General features: G+C 35.9%; 2 protein-coding genes across 5 annotated transcripts in view; one reads left to right on the top strand and one right to left on the bottom strand.

The window, feature by feature from the left end:
- Window positions 1-958: 958 nt before the first annotated feature.
- LOC120425735 (uncharacterized) lies at window positions 959-3337 on the top strand. The gene is made up of 2 exons (XM_039590339.2): window positions 959-1116; window positions 1259-3337. The coding sequence occupies exon 2, from the start codon at window positions 1278-1280 to the stop codon at window positions 3300-3302; it is 2025 nt and encodes a 674-aa protein (XP_039446273.1). The 5' UTR covers window positions 959-1116; window positions 1259-1277; the 3' UTR covers window positions 3303-3337.
- Window positions 3338-7813: 4476 nt separating this feature from the next.
- The window catches only part of LOC120425752 (forkhead box protein A2-A), a 61403-nt gene continuing 53404 nt past the window's right edge, over window positions 7814-15812 (bottom strand). For all 4 annotated transcript variants that reach the window (XM_039590358.2, XM_052710394.1, XM_039590359.2 and 1 more), the window contains 2 exons: window positions 11771-13291; window positions 7814-8542 (listed from right to left, as the gene is read on the bottom strand). In XM_039590358.2, coding sequence (XP_039446292.2) covers window positions 8033-8542; window positions 11771-13291 — 2031 coding nt within the window. In that variant the 3' untranslated portion in view covers window positions 7814-8032. The remainder of the gene's footprint in view (window positions 8543-11770; window positions 13292-15812) is intronic.

Genomic DNA, 15812 nt, shown 5'->3' with positions numbered 1-15812 from the left:
AATTTGGCCCAAAATGCACGTACGACAAGTTAGTACGATGGCGACGATTTATCGGTTTTCGTGCGTGACGCTTTGAAAATCTCAATTTTTTTTCAGGTTTTAGTTTTTTTTTCATTTGTTATGTGAAATTTCCCGAGTAATGCGATTTGCGACTGACATCGGTCACGATGCTTGAGTGATTTTCCCCTCAAATTTGGCACTTGACATTCCCGTCCTTGTTTAAGCGGTGTATGCACTTCGGAAGGAATCGGTCAAGAAAAATTTCAAATGGGCAGCAACGGCAGCGAAAGCAAGCCAGAGATGGTGAAGAAAAGCCCCAAGAAAACGCTCCCTCTCCATTGTTCTGCTGTTCGTAAAGCTGTTTCTTGATCCCTTTCCTTCCGATCTCCATACTAGCCTTTAGGATGCGCTCATTTTGCTGGCAAATTCTCAGCATTTTCAAAACATTTTGTAAAACTATTTTGCCAACATTGATGAATTAATTTCGCATCAAAAATCGTTCCATTTCGATTTGTTTGAGAGAAGATAGGTATAAGCGAATATAAGCGTTTGAAATGTTACAAATCCAAAGTTTTTTTTTAAGAGGTCCTAAAAACAAACATTTCATTTTTACTTTTTATGTGTTTTTGAAACCACCTAGAGCAAGGAGTATTCAAAAGCATCCCAAAAACAAATTAAATTTTATAGGATCTTTCAAAAAAACCCAAACCCATTAAACACAAACGAAATCCTGAAGCCGGTACGTGCACGGAACCACCGATTGAGTTGACTGGGCGGTACCTTCGAGTAGAACGTAGTCCTACGTCAAAACAAACTTGGCAAGTAGAAAGCGCCTTTAGTTAGGCATTTCGAGCTTCCGATTTCGCGACGTCGTATCGTATCCATCCTGCTCTTTCCTTCTCATGTGCGAAAGGGAGCGTGGCGCGCTGTTTGTGTGCACACTACATTTCCGTTGTGCTCCACTCGCCCCCCACTGACTGATGTGTATTTTCTCCAATCTCTTCTGCAATCTGACGTTGTGCGTTCTACAGGTTCTACAGGACGTTGCAGTTCTACTGGTCAAACAAAGCCGTATAAACAAGCGTTTGGTGATATTGAGCGGCGATTCGAGTTTTTGTAAGTTTAAGTCACCCTCTCTTTACTAATTTTGTCATTGGGTATATAGTTGGTGTCATGTAGTGCACGTCAAAGAGTTCCAGAATTAATTACTGATGATCCTTATTTATGAAGATTAATCTTCATTTGTGTCAAACTTTAGGGATTCTACCAGCTTTAACATGCAGCGAGAAGCACCAGCAACCCGGGGACGAAACAGGCGACGTGGCGGTGGTTTGTCCCAACGCAACAAGAACCAGGAACCGGTAGCGGAGCTACAGCAACAGCAGCAAAAACATCTGCATAACTACGCGCTCCCCCTGCCCATTTCAACTCGCGCCGTTGGCCGGGCAGTTGGCCAGTTCATGAGGGATTTTAGATTTGCTATGTACCACAATGGATCATCCTCAGATGACGATGAACTTCCGGATAGTTACATCATCGAAGCAGTTACGCCCAACTTGTACCAGGTTTATCGACTGTTTTTGGCCGTCTTCGAGACGAAGCTAGCACGGTTCCAGTTTTCCAGTGGGTTACGATTCCGCGGTTATGATGTCCGGTGTGTCGATTACGGCGCTATGAATAGATGTGATTATCCGAAGCACATTACGGAACTTGTGAACGCGTTGGGAATTGTCCAGTACGGGGACCTCACATTTGTTCCGGTGGTCACTGAAGAAGTTTTCGACGCCAACAGGAGACTGGTTCCGTTGCCGCAGAGTTTGGTGTACTCCAACTTGAGAAGGGCAGTCGTGGCGTTGGCTGACCCGGAAACGCCGGAACAGTACCGGATCGACTTCGAGGCGAACTGTCCGATTCCAGGTGCCATTTGGGACAACCATCTGCTTACGAACGCCGACGAAATCATCCCAGACAATCACAGCATTGAGCATGAATATCTAGGTGCCTTTTGGCGTTTAGCGGTATCGTTGCAAGGAAAGTTGAACGATGATACCAGGGGAAACATTTCCGCTTTAGTCAACATCAACAATATGAGGGACATCAAGTTGTCACCTAGGAAAGCCGAACAAAGCCTTCTAGATTACCACGTTGGCAATATGGTGGACTATTTCATTAGTGATTTTACCAGTTTCGCGAAGCTGACCGATGACCAGACAAAAAAAGGGTTGGATTTGATGTTTGGAGAGGTACCCAACAACGATGATCACAAGTCAGCACTGCACGCAATACGGGATAGATGTGTTAGTGCTTACAACTTGTCCAGATTCGTCGATAAAAGCCGTTGCTGCGAATCTGTTTGCCTCACTCTGTCCGTTACGACTCGCGGGATTGGGTTTCATTTAAGCAGGTTCTTCCGGTTTAACGGAGGAAAGTTCCAGCTGGGGGAACCGAACCTCTACGCCACATATCGAGCATTTCTTGGGCTGTTTGAAATCAAGTTGAAGCCCAACTGGTTATGCACCAGAATCAAGCCCAGCGAAGCCTATCGATCGAGCTTCGTCCGTACCAACCCGAACCTTACGTCTACCATCGTAATCTTTGTTCCGGAGCCGATTAATCGAATTATCAGCGCCGTCGGGAACGTCACGATCGGCCAAACAACCTTCGTCATGTCGGTGGCCAGCGAACGCCTGGACGAAAACGGCAAACTCATTCCGGAACCCCAAAACCTGCTAGTCTCGAACCTCAGAAGAACCGTCGAAGCCCTGGCCGACCCGGAAACGCCCCTCCGGCATCGAGAATATTTCGAGCTCAACTGTCCCATCCCGGGCGCCATCTGGGACAACCATCTGCTTACGAACGCCGACGAAATCATCCCGGCCAACTACTCCGCCGAAGATCTGGAAGCGGACATCCTGGCGTGGGTCGCGTGTACCAGCGAGCTCAAGGGACGCGTGGAACCGCGCCTCACGGAACTGACCCTTAACGGCGACGGCGTCGCGCTCGGCAAACGGTCCGCCTTTGTGTCCGTTACGATGGATCGTCCGATGCGGGTGGAGCCACGACAGGCCGGGCAGGAACTGGCGGGGTACGTGCCAACCTTTCAGCCGGAACAGTGGCTACAATGTCACTCGTTCGTTTCGCTTACGCCGGAAGAAGCCGTCGAAGGACAGAAGCTGCTGCTGGGCGAGACGCCAAAGGGGGAAAAGCGATCGATTTACGCCCTGCGCAATCCGGTCGTGTGTGGTTATGGGATTGTTGAGAGGATAAATGTTTACGAATCATTTATTTACAGAGAGACATAATGAATAAACACACACGATATTCACTTTTCATTTCATTTTATTTGTTTTTTTTTGTGTTTTTTCTTCTTTTAATATTAATACATATTTTTGATACAAAAAATGTTCCTTTCTGTTTCGATTTACGGTTGTGTAGCAATATTTATGTGCTCGTCTTGCTTAAAATTTTACAGAAATGGGAAGGGGAGCTGTTTATGTGTTTCTTTGCTTAAAATTTGCGTTCAACAGAACCTTTCAACTAAAATAAGTAATTTCTGCCAACTCGCGGAGCGTTTGGGGTTTGGAAGTATACAAGTTAGTGTTACTTGAAACAGACACGTAAACCGCTGCTTTGTACTGCTGCTTTCCCAAAAATTTACACAAATTAAACTTACAAAAGACAAAAAAAAAAAAAAACTAGGACAGTGCGGCGACACTTTTGGGCGCGCGCGTGCACTTTCTTTTTCTCTAAAATACTGCACTGGTTGATATTCGCGTTTTCAATTGTCAACTTTTTGTTGTTGTTCTATTTTTTTCTTTTAGTAGACTCCTAGCTTAATCCAAAAATAGGGGAGGGGGGTTTCACTTAGTCAAACTATACAGAGAGATATAACTACACTAAAATTACAAAGAGATTATTACGCAATAACTAACTAAAAACGAAAGCAGCGCTCTGTTGAGCGCAGCTAATTGTTTAGGTACAGAAAATGCACTTTGTACAAAAAAAGTGGGATGATTATGTTGGATGATGTTTTGTTTATGATTATTTACAACGAAAACGGTACAATTATGTGATAAAATAACAATTTCTCGAGTCGGAGCGGCGCGATTGGTTCATTTCACCAAGTGGGTAAATTTGAGGGGGATTTTCAAAAAAGTTTCACAAACTCATCAGTTTGAAATGAGTTTGTAAAAGTTGTTTGAAATTTTGAATCTAATTCAATCTAACTGAAAATATTTCCTGAAAAAAAATCGTTAAATTTGCATTGGAAGCAGATAAGGAATTCTACTTCCGATGCAGATCAAACAGAATTGTTGAAAGATGATTAATTTCCGAGATAAAAGACAAAATGTATTCTTCGAGAATAACTGCTACAACTTGACTCTAGTCTTGAGTTCTTGCTTCTCAATTTTAAACAGAAATTGTCTGTTATTTCTGCTTAAAATTGCGAAAAGTTGATATCATTATAAAGCACTTCGACCTGAAAAAAAATTGAAAGCTGAAATTAATCAACATTCAATCTCAAATTAAATTCGGGATTCCGTCCTGATTTTTTGTGACATTTTAAATCATTTTAAACTTTTATAGCAATACAAATTTTTGAATTTTAAATTCTAAAATTCTGAAATTCCATTCATTTAAATTTGTAAAGTAAAATTCTAAAATTTTAAAATTCTAAAATTCTAAAATTCAAAAATTCAAAAATTTTAAAATTCTAAAATTCTAAAATTCTAAAATTCTAAAATTCTAAAATTCTAAAATTCTAAAATTCTAAAATTCTAAAATTCTAAAAAGAGATGTTAGCAAAATCTAAAATTTTAAAGTTTTATAAAATTCTAAAATTCAAACATTCTCAAAATCTAAAATTTTAAAGTTTTATAAAATTCTAAAATTCTAAAATTCTAAAATTCTAAAATTCTAAAATTCAAAAATTCAAAAATTCAAAAATTCAAAAATTCAAAAATTCTTAAATTCTAAAATTCTAAAATTCTAAAATTCTAAAATTCTAAAATTCTAAAATTCTAAAATTCTAAAATTCTATAATTCTAAAATTCTAAAATTTTAAAATTTTAAAATTCTAAAATTCTAAAATTCTAAAATTCTAAAATTCTAAAATTTAAAATTCTAAAATTCTAAAATTCTAAAATTCTAAAATTCTAAAATTCTAAAATTCTAAAATTCTAAAATTCTAAAATTCTAAAATTTTAAAATTCTAAAATTCTAAAATTCTAAAATTCTAAAATTCTAAAATTCTAAAAATCTAAAATTCTAAAATTCTAAAATTCTATAATTCTAAAATTCTAAAATTTTAAAATTCTAAAATTCTAAAATTCTAAAATTCTAAAATTCTAAAATTCTAAAATTCTAAAATTCTAAAATTCTAAAATTCTAAAATTCTAAAATTCTAAAATTCTAAAATTCTAAAATTCTAAAATTCTAAAATTCTAAAATTTTAAAATTCTAAAATTCTAAAATTCTAAAATTCTAAAATTCTAAAATTCTAAAATTCTAAAAATCTAAAATTCTAAAATTCTAAAATTCTATAATTCTAAAATTCTAAAATTTTAAAATTCTAAAATTCTAAAATTCTAAAATTCTAAAATTCTAAAATTCTAAAATTCTAAAATTCTAAAATTCTAAAATTCTAAAATTCTAAAATTCTAAAATTCTAAAATTCTAAAATTCTAAAATTCTAAAATTCTAAAATTCTAAAATTCTAAAATTCTAAAATTCTAAAATTCTAAAATTCTAAAATTCTAAAATTCTAAAATTCTAAAATTCTAAAATTCTAAAATTCTGAAATTCTAAAATTCTAAAATTCTAAAATTCTAAAATTCTAAAATTCTAAAATTCTAAAATTCTAAAATTCTAAAATTCTAAAATTCTAAAATTCTAAAATTCTAAAATTCTAAAATTCTAAAATTCTAAAATTCTAAAATTCTAAAATTCTAAAATTCTAAAATTCTAAAATTCTAAAATTCTAAAATTCTAAAATTCTAAAATTCTAAAATTCTCAAATTCTAAAATTCTAAAATTCTAAAATTCTAAAAATTCTAAAATTCTAAAATTCTAAAATTCTAAAATTCTAAAAATCTAAAATTCTAAAATTCTAAAATTCTATAATTCTAAAATTCTAAAATTCTAAAATTTTAAAATTCTAAAATTCTAAAATTCTAAAATTCTAAAATTCTAAAATTCTAAAATTCTAAAATTCTAAAATTCTAAAATTCTAAAATTCTCAAATTCTAAAATTCTAAAATTCTAAAATTCTAAAATTCTAAAATTCTAAAATTCTAAAATTCTAAAATTCTAAAATTTTAAAATTCTAAAATTCTAAAATTCTGAAATTCTAAAATTCTAAAATTCTAAAATTCTAAAATTCTAAAATTTTAACATTCTAAAATTTTAACATTCTAAAATTCTAAGATTCTAAAATTCTATAATTTTAAAATTCTAAAATTCCAAAAATTCTACAATTTAAAAAATACTAAAATTCTGAAGTTCTAAGATTCTGAAATTCTAAAATTCTTCAATTTTCTGAATTCTGAAATTCATTTTTTTAATTCTAAAACTCGAAACACTGTGAAATTCTAAAATTTAAAAAAAAAATCAAATCCTAAAATTACAGAAATCTGAAATTTTAACATCAATTAATCCACCACCACATTTCTTAAATTCTAAGTTCAGGAATTATAAAATTTCTAAAATATTTAATTTGAAAATTTAGCAAAACAAAATTTTTAAAAATTCTTCTGGATTTTTTTAAAATATTTTTTTTAACTTCAAAATTTTGTAAATATTTCAAATTTAAAAAATACAAAAGAGCATCTTTAAAAGTGAAATATTAACATATTATTTATATATTTAGAATATATAAATTCTACATTGAATGTTTCAATTTTTACGAAAAACAATGTTGATTTAAAAAAAAGTTCAAAAATGTTGCACAATTATGATTCAAAATAAAAAATCAAAGTCACAAAAAACAATCATTTTTTTTATTACAAAAATGTAACTTCCACAATATTGAAAATTGCAGCTTTTTTTCATCAAAAGCAAAAAAATCCGAAATTAAAAAAAAACCTAAAATTTCAAAAAAATTTAAAACCAAAATTTCAAAAATTATAAGCTAAAAATAGGTATTTTAGAGTTCATAGTTCCAGAGTTTTTTTTTAATAAACCAGTTAAAATTCTAGAACTTAAAAAAATCCATAAAATTAAAAAAAAAGTTTCTAAATGATTGTCAATCGTAACAAACAGTTTGGTATTTTTTTTTTAAATTTATTTTGAAGAGAGTGAAAAAAATTACCCAGTTAAGTGAAACAAACCAAATTCGCGCGCCAAGAAAAGTAAGGAAAAATAACAAATGTTTGTCTTGAATTTATCACAAAATTGAACCCGGACAAAGTTCACCTTTCCGGAACCTCCTTCAAGACCCTCTCCTGTAGTGCATCGCAGGATCTTCTCTCACCTTCTGGCAGTGTTGATTTGTGCAGCTAAACTTTGCCGGGGTGCAATTTTTTTTCACGAAACTCAAATTGTTTCAGTTGTTCTGTTTTTTTCCCGCCTGTTGCTTCAGATTCTTGCCTTTTTATTTTTTTTTTATTTTGATGGAAGAGAGAGACTGTAACCTAATCAACTAGAAATTGTACAAATAAGGTGATTCCTAAAAACTAATAATAATTAATAGTTATAGAGCGTCCTAAAACTCTACCACAATCAGGTTTGTGAGTGTGAGTGTGTGTGTGTTGTATCACATTGCTGTTTCGAAAGATAATACAAAAAACATTCTCTCTCGCGATTTTTTTTAAACTTCTAAAGATTTTGCAAAATGTGTTAAGTGTTTTGTTGCATTCCACCAACAAACAATAAAAAAAAGGAAAAAATAAGGGGAGAGATCGTTCTGTGGATTGTTCTAAATTATTGTAACTAAATAGAAACGGGGGTGGAGGGGGATGAAAAATGAAAAACAACGAGAAAAACAGCAAAAAAGAAAAAAAATAGATCAAAGTGGACCGCACAACCCTTCTTCTTAGGCTATCCTCGTGACGAGCGGAGTCTTCCGTCGGTTGTGATGTTGCTGCTGCTGCTGCTGCTGGTGAATCTGCTGAAACTGTTGCTGCTGCCCGTTCGAAGTCGCGGTCGTCGTGAACGCGTACTGCTGACCACCGCCCAGACTGATCTGGTGGCTGAAGGTCGTCGGGGACGAAGTCGTGGTCGTCGCGGCGATTCCGCCGTTGACGGCCGCCGGAGCGATCGCGTAGTTGACGTCGAGCCGGGCCCGTTTGGCCATCGGTTGCACGTGATGCTGCTGTTGCTGCTGCTGGTGGTAGGTGATTTGATGCTGGGCGGCGGGGATGACGGTCTGGATGGGGTGGTTCGTCGTCGTCGTCGTCGTCGTTCCGGACGAAGTGATGTACACCGATTCGTCCTCGTCCTCGAGGGTGGTCGTGGTGGACGTGAGCAGGTCGGCCTTTTGGACAAACTCGAGCGTGAAGCCCTCCTTCGAGTCGACGTTGATGTCGTCGTAAAAGTCGGGGACCTGGAAAAGGAGGATAATTTGTTAAATTCAAATATCTATCCAATTTTTCAGATTTTCGAAATATAAAATTTGTGTTTTTGAGTTCAAAAGTTTGAGATTTCTTAATATATATATATTTTTTAATTTATAGCTTTATTAAAATTTTCTATCATTTTTAGAAATAATTATCATTGAATCAATACATTTCAAAATAAATTGATATTCCAAAAAAAATCGGTTGGTGCTTTGAAACTTTTTTAAAAATATTTTTCAAAGTTTTGTATAGCTTTAAAAATCAAGAATTCAGCAATCTGGAAAGTAAAAATTTCAAAAACCTTGAAAATCTGAAACTAAAAAATCATAAATCTAAAATAACCTTTAAATTCACATTTAAAACATAATGACATTTTTATAAACCTTTAACATTTTTAATGAAGCGAATTTTAAATTTTGCAATATAGATTGTTTATTTTTAAAATATTTGATATTTTAGATTTTTTCATTGTTTACATACCTGAATTCTTGAATTTGGTATTTTTGACTTCAAGAATTTAGAAATTTTAGAAATTTTCAAATTTAAAATTTGTTTGAAACTTATTTTTTTTAACTTTTGGGATTTTTTTAATTCTTGGAATTTTTGTAATTTTTTATCTTTTTGTAGTAATTATTGTACTTATTGTAATTTTGTAAATTTTGTAAATTTTTTAAATTTCGTAATTTTTGTGAATTTTGTAAATTTTGTAAATTTTGTAAATTTTGTAAATTTTGTAAATTTTGTAAACTTTGTAAATTTTTTAAATTTTTTAAATTTTGTAAATTTTGTATCATTTTGTATAATTTTGTAAATTTTGTAAATTTTGTAAATTTTGTAAATTTTGTAAATTTTGTAAATTTTGTAAATTTTGTAAATTTTGTAAATGCTGTAAATTTTGTAAATTTTGTAAATTTTGTAAATTTTGTAAATTTTGTAAATTTTGTAAATTTTGTAAATTTTGTAAATTTTGTAAATTTTGTAAATTTTGTAAATTTTGTAAATTTTGTAAATTTTGTAAATTTTGTAAATTTTGTAAAATTTGTAACATTTGTAAATTTTGTAAACTTTGTAAATTTTGTAAAATTTGTAAATTTTGTAACATTTGTAAATTTTGTAATTATTGTAAATTTTGTAAATTTTGTAAATTTTGTAAATTTTGTAAATTTTGTAAATTTTGTAAATTTTGTAAATTTTGTAAATTTTGTAAATTTTGTAAATTTTGTAAATTTTGTAAATTTTGTAAATTTTGTAAATTTTGTAAATTTTGTAAATTTTGTAAATTTTGTAAATTTTGTAAATTTTGTAAATTTTGCAAATTTTGTAAATTTTGTAAACTTTGTAAATTTTGTATCATTTTGTAAATTTTGTAAATTTTGTAAATTTTGTAAATTTTGTAAATTTTGTAAATTTTGTAAATTTTGTAAATTTTGTAAATTTTGCAAATTTTGTAAATTTTGTAAATATTGTAAATTTTTTAAATTTCGTAATTTTTGTAAATTTTGTGAATTTTGTAAATTTTGTAAATTTTGTAAATTTTGTAAATTTTGTAAATTTTGTAAATTTTGTAAATTTTGTAAATTTTGTAAATTTTGTAAATTTTGTAAATTTAGTAAATTTAGTAAATTTAGTAAATTTAGTAAATTTAGTAAATTTAGTAAATTTAGTAAATTTAGTAAATTTAGTAAATTTAGTAAATTGCGAATTGCGAATTTGTAAATTTTGTAAATTTTGTAAATTTTGTAAATTTTGTATCATTTTGTAAATTTTGTAAATTTTGTAAATTTTGTAAATTTTGTAAATTTTGTAAATTTTGTAAATTTTGTAAATTTTGTAAATTTTGTAAATTTTGTAAATTTTGTAAATTTTGTAAATTTTGTAAATTTTGTAAATTTTGTAATTTTTGTAAATTTTGTAAATTTTGTAAATTTTTTAATTGTTTGTGGGGTTTGGGGGATTTTGGTGGTTTGTGGGGTTTGTGTGTTTGGGTGGTTTGTGTGGGTATTTGGGGTATTGGTGGTATGTTGGGTTTTTGTTTGTTTGGGGTATTTGGGGGTTGTGGGGTTTGGGGGGTTTGGGTGGTGTTTTGGGGTTGGGTGGTTTGGGTGGGTTTGGTATTTTGGTTGGTATGGGTGGTTTGTGGGGTTTGGGGGTTTGGTGGGTTTGGTGGTTATGGGGGTTTTTGGGGATTGGGGTTTGTGTGGGTATGGGGGGTTTGGTGGGTGTTGTGGGGTTGGTGGGGTTTGTGGGGTTGTGGGTTTGGGGGTTTGGGGGTTTGGGGGGTTTGGGTGGTTTGGGGTTGGTGGTTTGGGTGATTTGGGGTTAGTGGGGTTTGGGGTTTTGGGGGGTTTGTTTTGGGTGTTTGGGGTTTGGGGGGTTTGGGTGGTTTGTGGGTGTTGTGGGGTTGTGGGGTTTTGGGTTTGGGTTTTTGGGTTGGTTTGTGGTGTATTTTTGTAAATTTTGTAAATTTTGTAAATTTTGTAAATTTGGTAAATTTTGTAAATTTTGTAAATTTTGTAATTTTTGTAAATGTTGTAATTATTGTAAATTTTGTAAATTTTGTAAATTTTGTATTTTTGAAATTTTTGGACTTTTTTTTTGGATTTTTAAAATTTTAGAGATTTCAAAAGTTTAAAACTTTTTAAGTTCTTGGAATTTTTGTATTTTTTGATATTTTTTTACATTTTTAAATTTCAGGAATGGTGAGAATTTGAAAAAAAATCAGAAATTTTAGAATGTAAGGAATGAATTAAAATTATTCTAGAATTATTTAAAATTTCTGAAGTTTTGGATTTTTTGGAATTAGAGGATTTAAGATTTTAAAAAATTCTAGAAATCTAAAATTAAGAACATAAAATTTTAAAAAAATTATACCTTAAAACTGTAAATTTTTAAAATTATCGATTTTTTTTAGAATTTGATTTTTTTTTAAATTTTAAAGTTTCCAGTTTTTTTATACTTAAGCAAATTTTACGCAAGTCCTTATCATATAATGCAGGGTTGCCAAATTTTCAATTTATTTTCTGTATTGAAAGAAAGAGGATTTAGAATGACCGACCCAACATTAAAAATTAAAACCCTAGCGCAGAAAATCATTAGAACCAACCTTGGAGCATGGTGGATCGATAAATGCAAACATCAAAACTTTTCACTGGCCAGACCTACCGCCCAAAGTTAACCACCAGTACTAATCGTTTTTCATCAAGTTCAGAACCTACCTCCATATCAAAATCCACGCTGACCTCCTCGCCCTCGGGATCCTCCATCGACTCGGGCGTGTTGATGATAAAACTGTCCGCCTCCTGTTCGATCTCGATCTCCTCCTCGGCGTCCTCAACCTCTTCCCCCTCCTCGACCTCATCCGAGTCGGAAATCTCGTCGTCCGGTTCGCCCTCGTCGCTGTCCCCGCTGCTGCCGTGCTTCATCTCACCCCGCTCGAGCGCGTCCAGATGTTCCGGGTGGACCATCGCCTTCCGGATCGCCATCGGATCCTTGCGGGACCACTTTTGCACCTCGTCGTCCATCTTGGTAATCTTGGACGGATTCATCGCCCACAGGCAACCCTTCCGCTGGCCACCGTTCGTGACGGGTTTTTCGATCTTTTCGAAGCACTTGTTGAGTGAGAGATTGTGCCGGACCGAGTTCTTCCAGCCGTTGGGGGCGGTTTTGAAGTACGGAAAGTGCTCGCACATGAAGCTGTAGATTTCCGAAACGGGGAGCGATCCGGAGCGGGAGTTTTTGAGGGCCATCGCGATCAGGCAGGAGTACGAGTAGGCCGGCTTCGGGAAGCCACTGTCGATGGGTTTGGGTTTGGCGTTTTTCGGAACCGCGACCAGATTTCCGTTGGCCAGTTGCACCATGGACGGTTTGCCGTTTTGTCCGTTGGACAGTTGGATGAGACTTCGGTTGAGCACCTTCGGGGAACCGCCGTTGACGCTGATCAGTTGCGTTTGACCTTGGAGGGTGGTCCGGGCCGGGCTGGAGTCCCGCTTGATGCCACCGCTGATCCCGTTGATCGCGGTGATCTTCTGGACGTTCTTCAGATTCTTGAACTGCATTCCGTTGGCGAACGTGAGTCCACCGATTCCGGCGGCCAGCTTGATGGTGTTGCCTTTGCCAAGACCAACTCCTAGCCCGGATCCCGGGCTGGAACCACCCCCGTTGACCGGAACCTGATGATTCCGTACGATGATCTTGTTACCGCCGTCCTCCTTGAGCATGTGGGTGGACAGATCCTTCTTCACCGTGTCCAACCCATTTATCCGCTGAATCTGCGTCAACCCGGTCACGATCGTTGGCTTCTGGTGCTGAATCACCATCGGCACCTTGATCGTGTTCGGCGAGAACGTCAGATGACTCTTGCGCTCCTTCGGACTGGGCAGCGTCGGGTCGTTGATCGGCGCAACGGTCGCGTTCAGGTTCACGTTCTGCTTGGGACTCTTCAGCAGCGAAGACTGCGCCGAAACCATCACCGGCATGACCGAGTTCGGGTTCACGCAGGCACCGACGTCCGCGTAAATGTCCCCCGAGGACCACTTGGTCGGGCCACCGCCGCACCACCCGTTCGCTTCGGCGTCCGTCGAGTTCGAGTCCAGCTCCAGCGAGGGCAGGTCAAAGTTCATCAGCGAGCTGAACTCGTTCACGCCACCGACCACGGTCGCCACCTCCGACTTGATGTCGATGTCCAGCATGTCCTGCATCGAGTCTGACACGTACAGGTCCATGATGGGGGTTGTGTCCTGCAAAAAAATGAGAAAAGAAACTCGAATTTAATCAAACTGACAACACTGCCGAGCGCAGTCGCTGCAAGTTGCAACGCACCAACAACGTCAAACTACACTCTGAAGCGAAATTGCCATCATTTCGTTATGAGTTGGGCAATAAAAGTGTCACCATAAACTGCACACTGGACAAGCCTATAAAAGCCCATTAAAGTCACATTTTATCTGCGTTTTATTGCTCAATTTGTCCTCCCCCTTGCACTCGCTGCACTCGAGTCGCGCTCTATTGACACTGATGTGCACTTCACCCCTCTTTCGGAACAGAACAGAACCGGGCAAGGCCGAAATAGGACCGAGGGGGTCATCCATCAGTATTTATGGTGTTGTTATAATCCATTTGCTTCGTGGTTTATTGAATTCAGTGGACCGAATTGTTTAATAGTTTTGCTGTGACCAGTAATTATAAAAAGAAAAAAAAAATCATTCTCAAACCCTAACAGTAGATGACTAAACATAAATAAGCGTGTAATCAAGTGTCAATTTTACACACTGCTTGAATGACACTCAAAACCCGACTACGCAACATTGTTTATTTTTGCATATGCTCGTTCAAAACAAACTCGCTTCAGGCTGAAACATTCAAGTCGATGTCGATGGTTGTTGTTGATCGAATTGAAAAAAGTAGCAGCTGGCAAACGAGGGTAAACAACAAAAAGTGTAGGCAGGTCGTTCCTTCAGCTGCATTTTCGCAAACCTCCTCGGTGGTGTGTTTAGTTATTTGGTTTTATTTACAATTTTTGAGATTTTTTTTGAAATTTCTTCAATCTTTTGCTTAAAATTTTAATTTGACAGGTACACGCTTAAAACATTTAAAATGAAAATGCTTAAAAACTTAATTTGACAGATACACGTTAAAAATTTTCTCAATGTTAAAAAATAAATTAAAAATTGAGTAATGTTTTCTTTGATTACTGACTTCGCGCCAAAAGAACCGAAACAATACCAGAGTTGCAGGCGATCCGGTCCCAGCATGGCAGGTGCTGCTCTTTAACGACCTCTATCAGGGTTACGCAGCTGTCTCTTTTGTTTTGCGTAAAACCCTCTCATTTCGACCAAATGAGTTTTGACTAGCTAGCGAAAGTATATTACCCAGACAGGGGTAACTACGTTACACCGAAGCTGATAAGAGCAGAGCAGAGCAGAGTTGAGGGTAGTTGTTTTAAAGTCCCACTTGAAAAGCCGGCTGGAAGAACGAAAAAAGGGTAAGGGTGAAGGGACCTGTTTTTGACTTATTTAGGGAAGGGTGAATAAGAATTCTATTTTGCATCCAAAACAAATTTTTTAATATTTTGGTCATAATTTTAACATCTAGTAGTCCGTCAGCGAACAGAGAAATGACAACATAAGGCACCCTAACCTAAAAATTTCTCTCAAACCGCACTCAGGTCGCTCACTTTTATCGATTTTCTCATCCCCCTTTTCTCCACTGCCGGTAAAAACAAGACAGACTGAGAGGGAGAGTGCCGAACCACCCTGTAACGTTGACGTTTCGCGTGTGTTGGTGCGCAAACAAAGAAAAAGGAACGGGTGACTCGGTGAGAACCCAACCCAACGCACACTGACACTGCCCCTTTTGCCGGTTACCAACACAACGCAACATCAACAAATAACAGTGACGCATGTGTGTATCGGGAAGGGGTTTGTTGGTAAACGAAACCACGAGGGTGCTCCAGGCAGCATAAGGAGAAAAGTACAGTCACCGCCTGTGCCGTCACCCTCGCTCGCTGGAGAAAGCGAGACAGCGAGACGCACGCACGCACACTCTCTCACGTGGCAAGCACGTGGAAGCATACGAGTGAGAGAGAGGGCGAGCGAACTGACAGCTAGCAAGGGGGAATATGTTAGGTTAGGTAAACATAATATCCAAAAGGAATAAAGAGAGGAGGAAAGGAAAGGAAAGGAAAAAAATGAACGTGAAAAACGGAGGGAACAACGAAGTGGTACAGTCCCGCCAAAAGTTGGTCTGCATGCGCTGAACACTGGTGGACTCTTTTTAGCGTCTTCTTCTGGCCAACCCAACACCGGGTCGTCCTGGGCGGAATGCTCGCCGATCCGAGTAGGCTGTGTGAGCAATTTTTTGATGGAGAAAAAGGCGCGAACCCCGTCGACTACTATTTTGTTACTCGCCAAGGACTATGCAGCGCCTCCTTCGATGTTGAGTAGCACATAGCACAGCGAGTATTCGCATGGCCTTCTGGTTGATTCGTCCAGAAGCCGGTTTGGACCCGAGTCGCTGATGTGGTCTCTCGACTGTTTATGAGGTTTTTGCCTCCAATCGAGAATGTTTTGATCAGAGTCTCGGCCCGAAACTTCAAACACGAACAAAAGCAGCGAACCGAAGATTGGCAATGACGTTTTGGAATTTTGACAGTTTGGAACGCATGAATTACCCCATTATCGGTTTTCCGCATGGGTGATGTGGAAATTGTTGCACATGGCTGAAGTTGGGAATTTTGCAACTTATTTAAATGTATGCTAA

The sequence above is a fragment of the Culex pipiens genome, chromosome 1 (assembly GCF_016801865.2).
Source record: "Culex pipiens pallens isolate TS chromosome 1, TS_CPP_V2, whole genome shotgun sequence".
Lineage (NCBI taxonomy): Eukaryota > Metazoa > Arthropoda > Insecta > Diptera > Culicidae > Culex > Culex pipiens.
The sequence above is the reverse complement of the archived record's forward strand: the minus strand, read 5'-3'. Positions and strand labels throughout refer to the sequence as shown.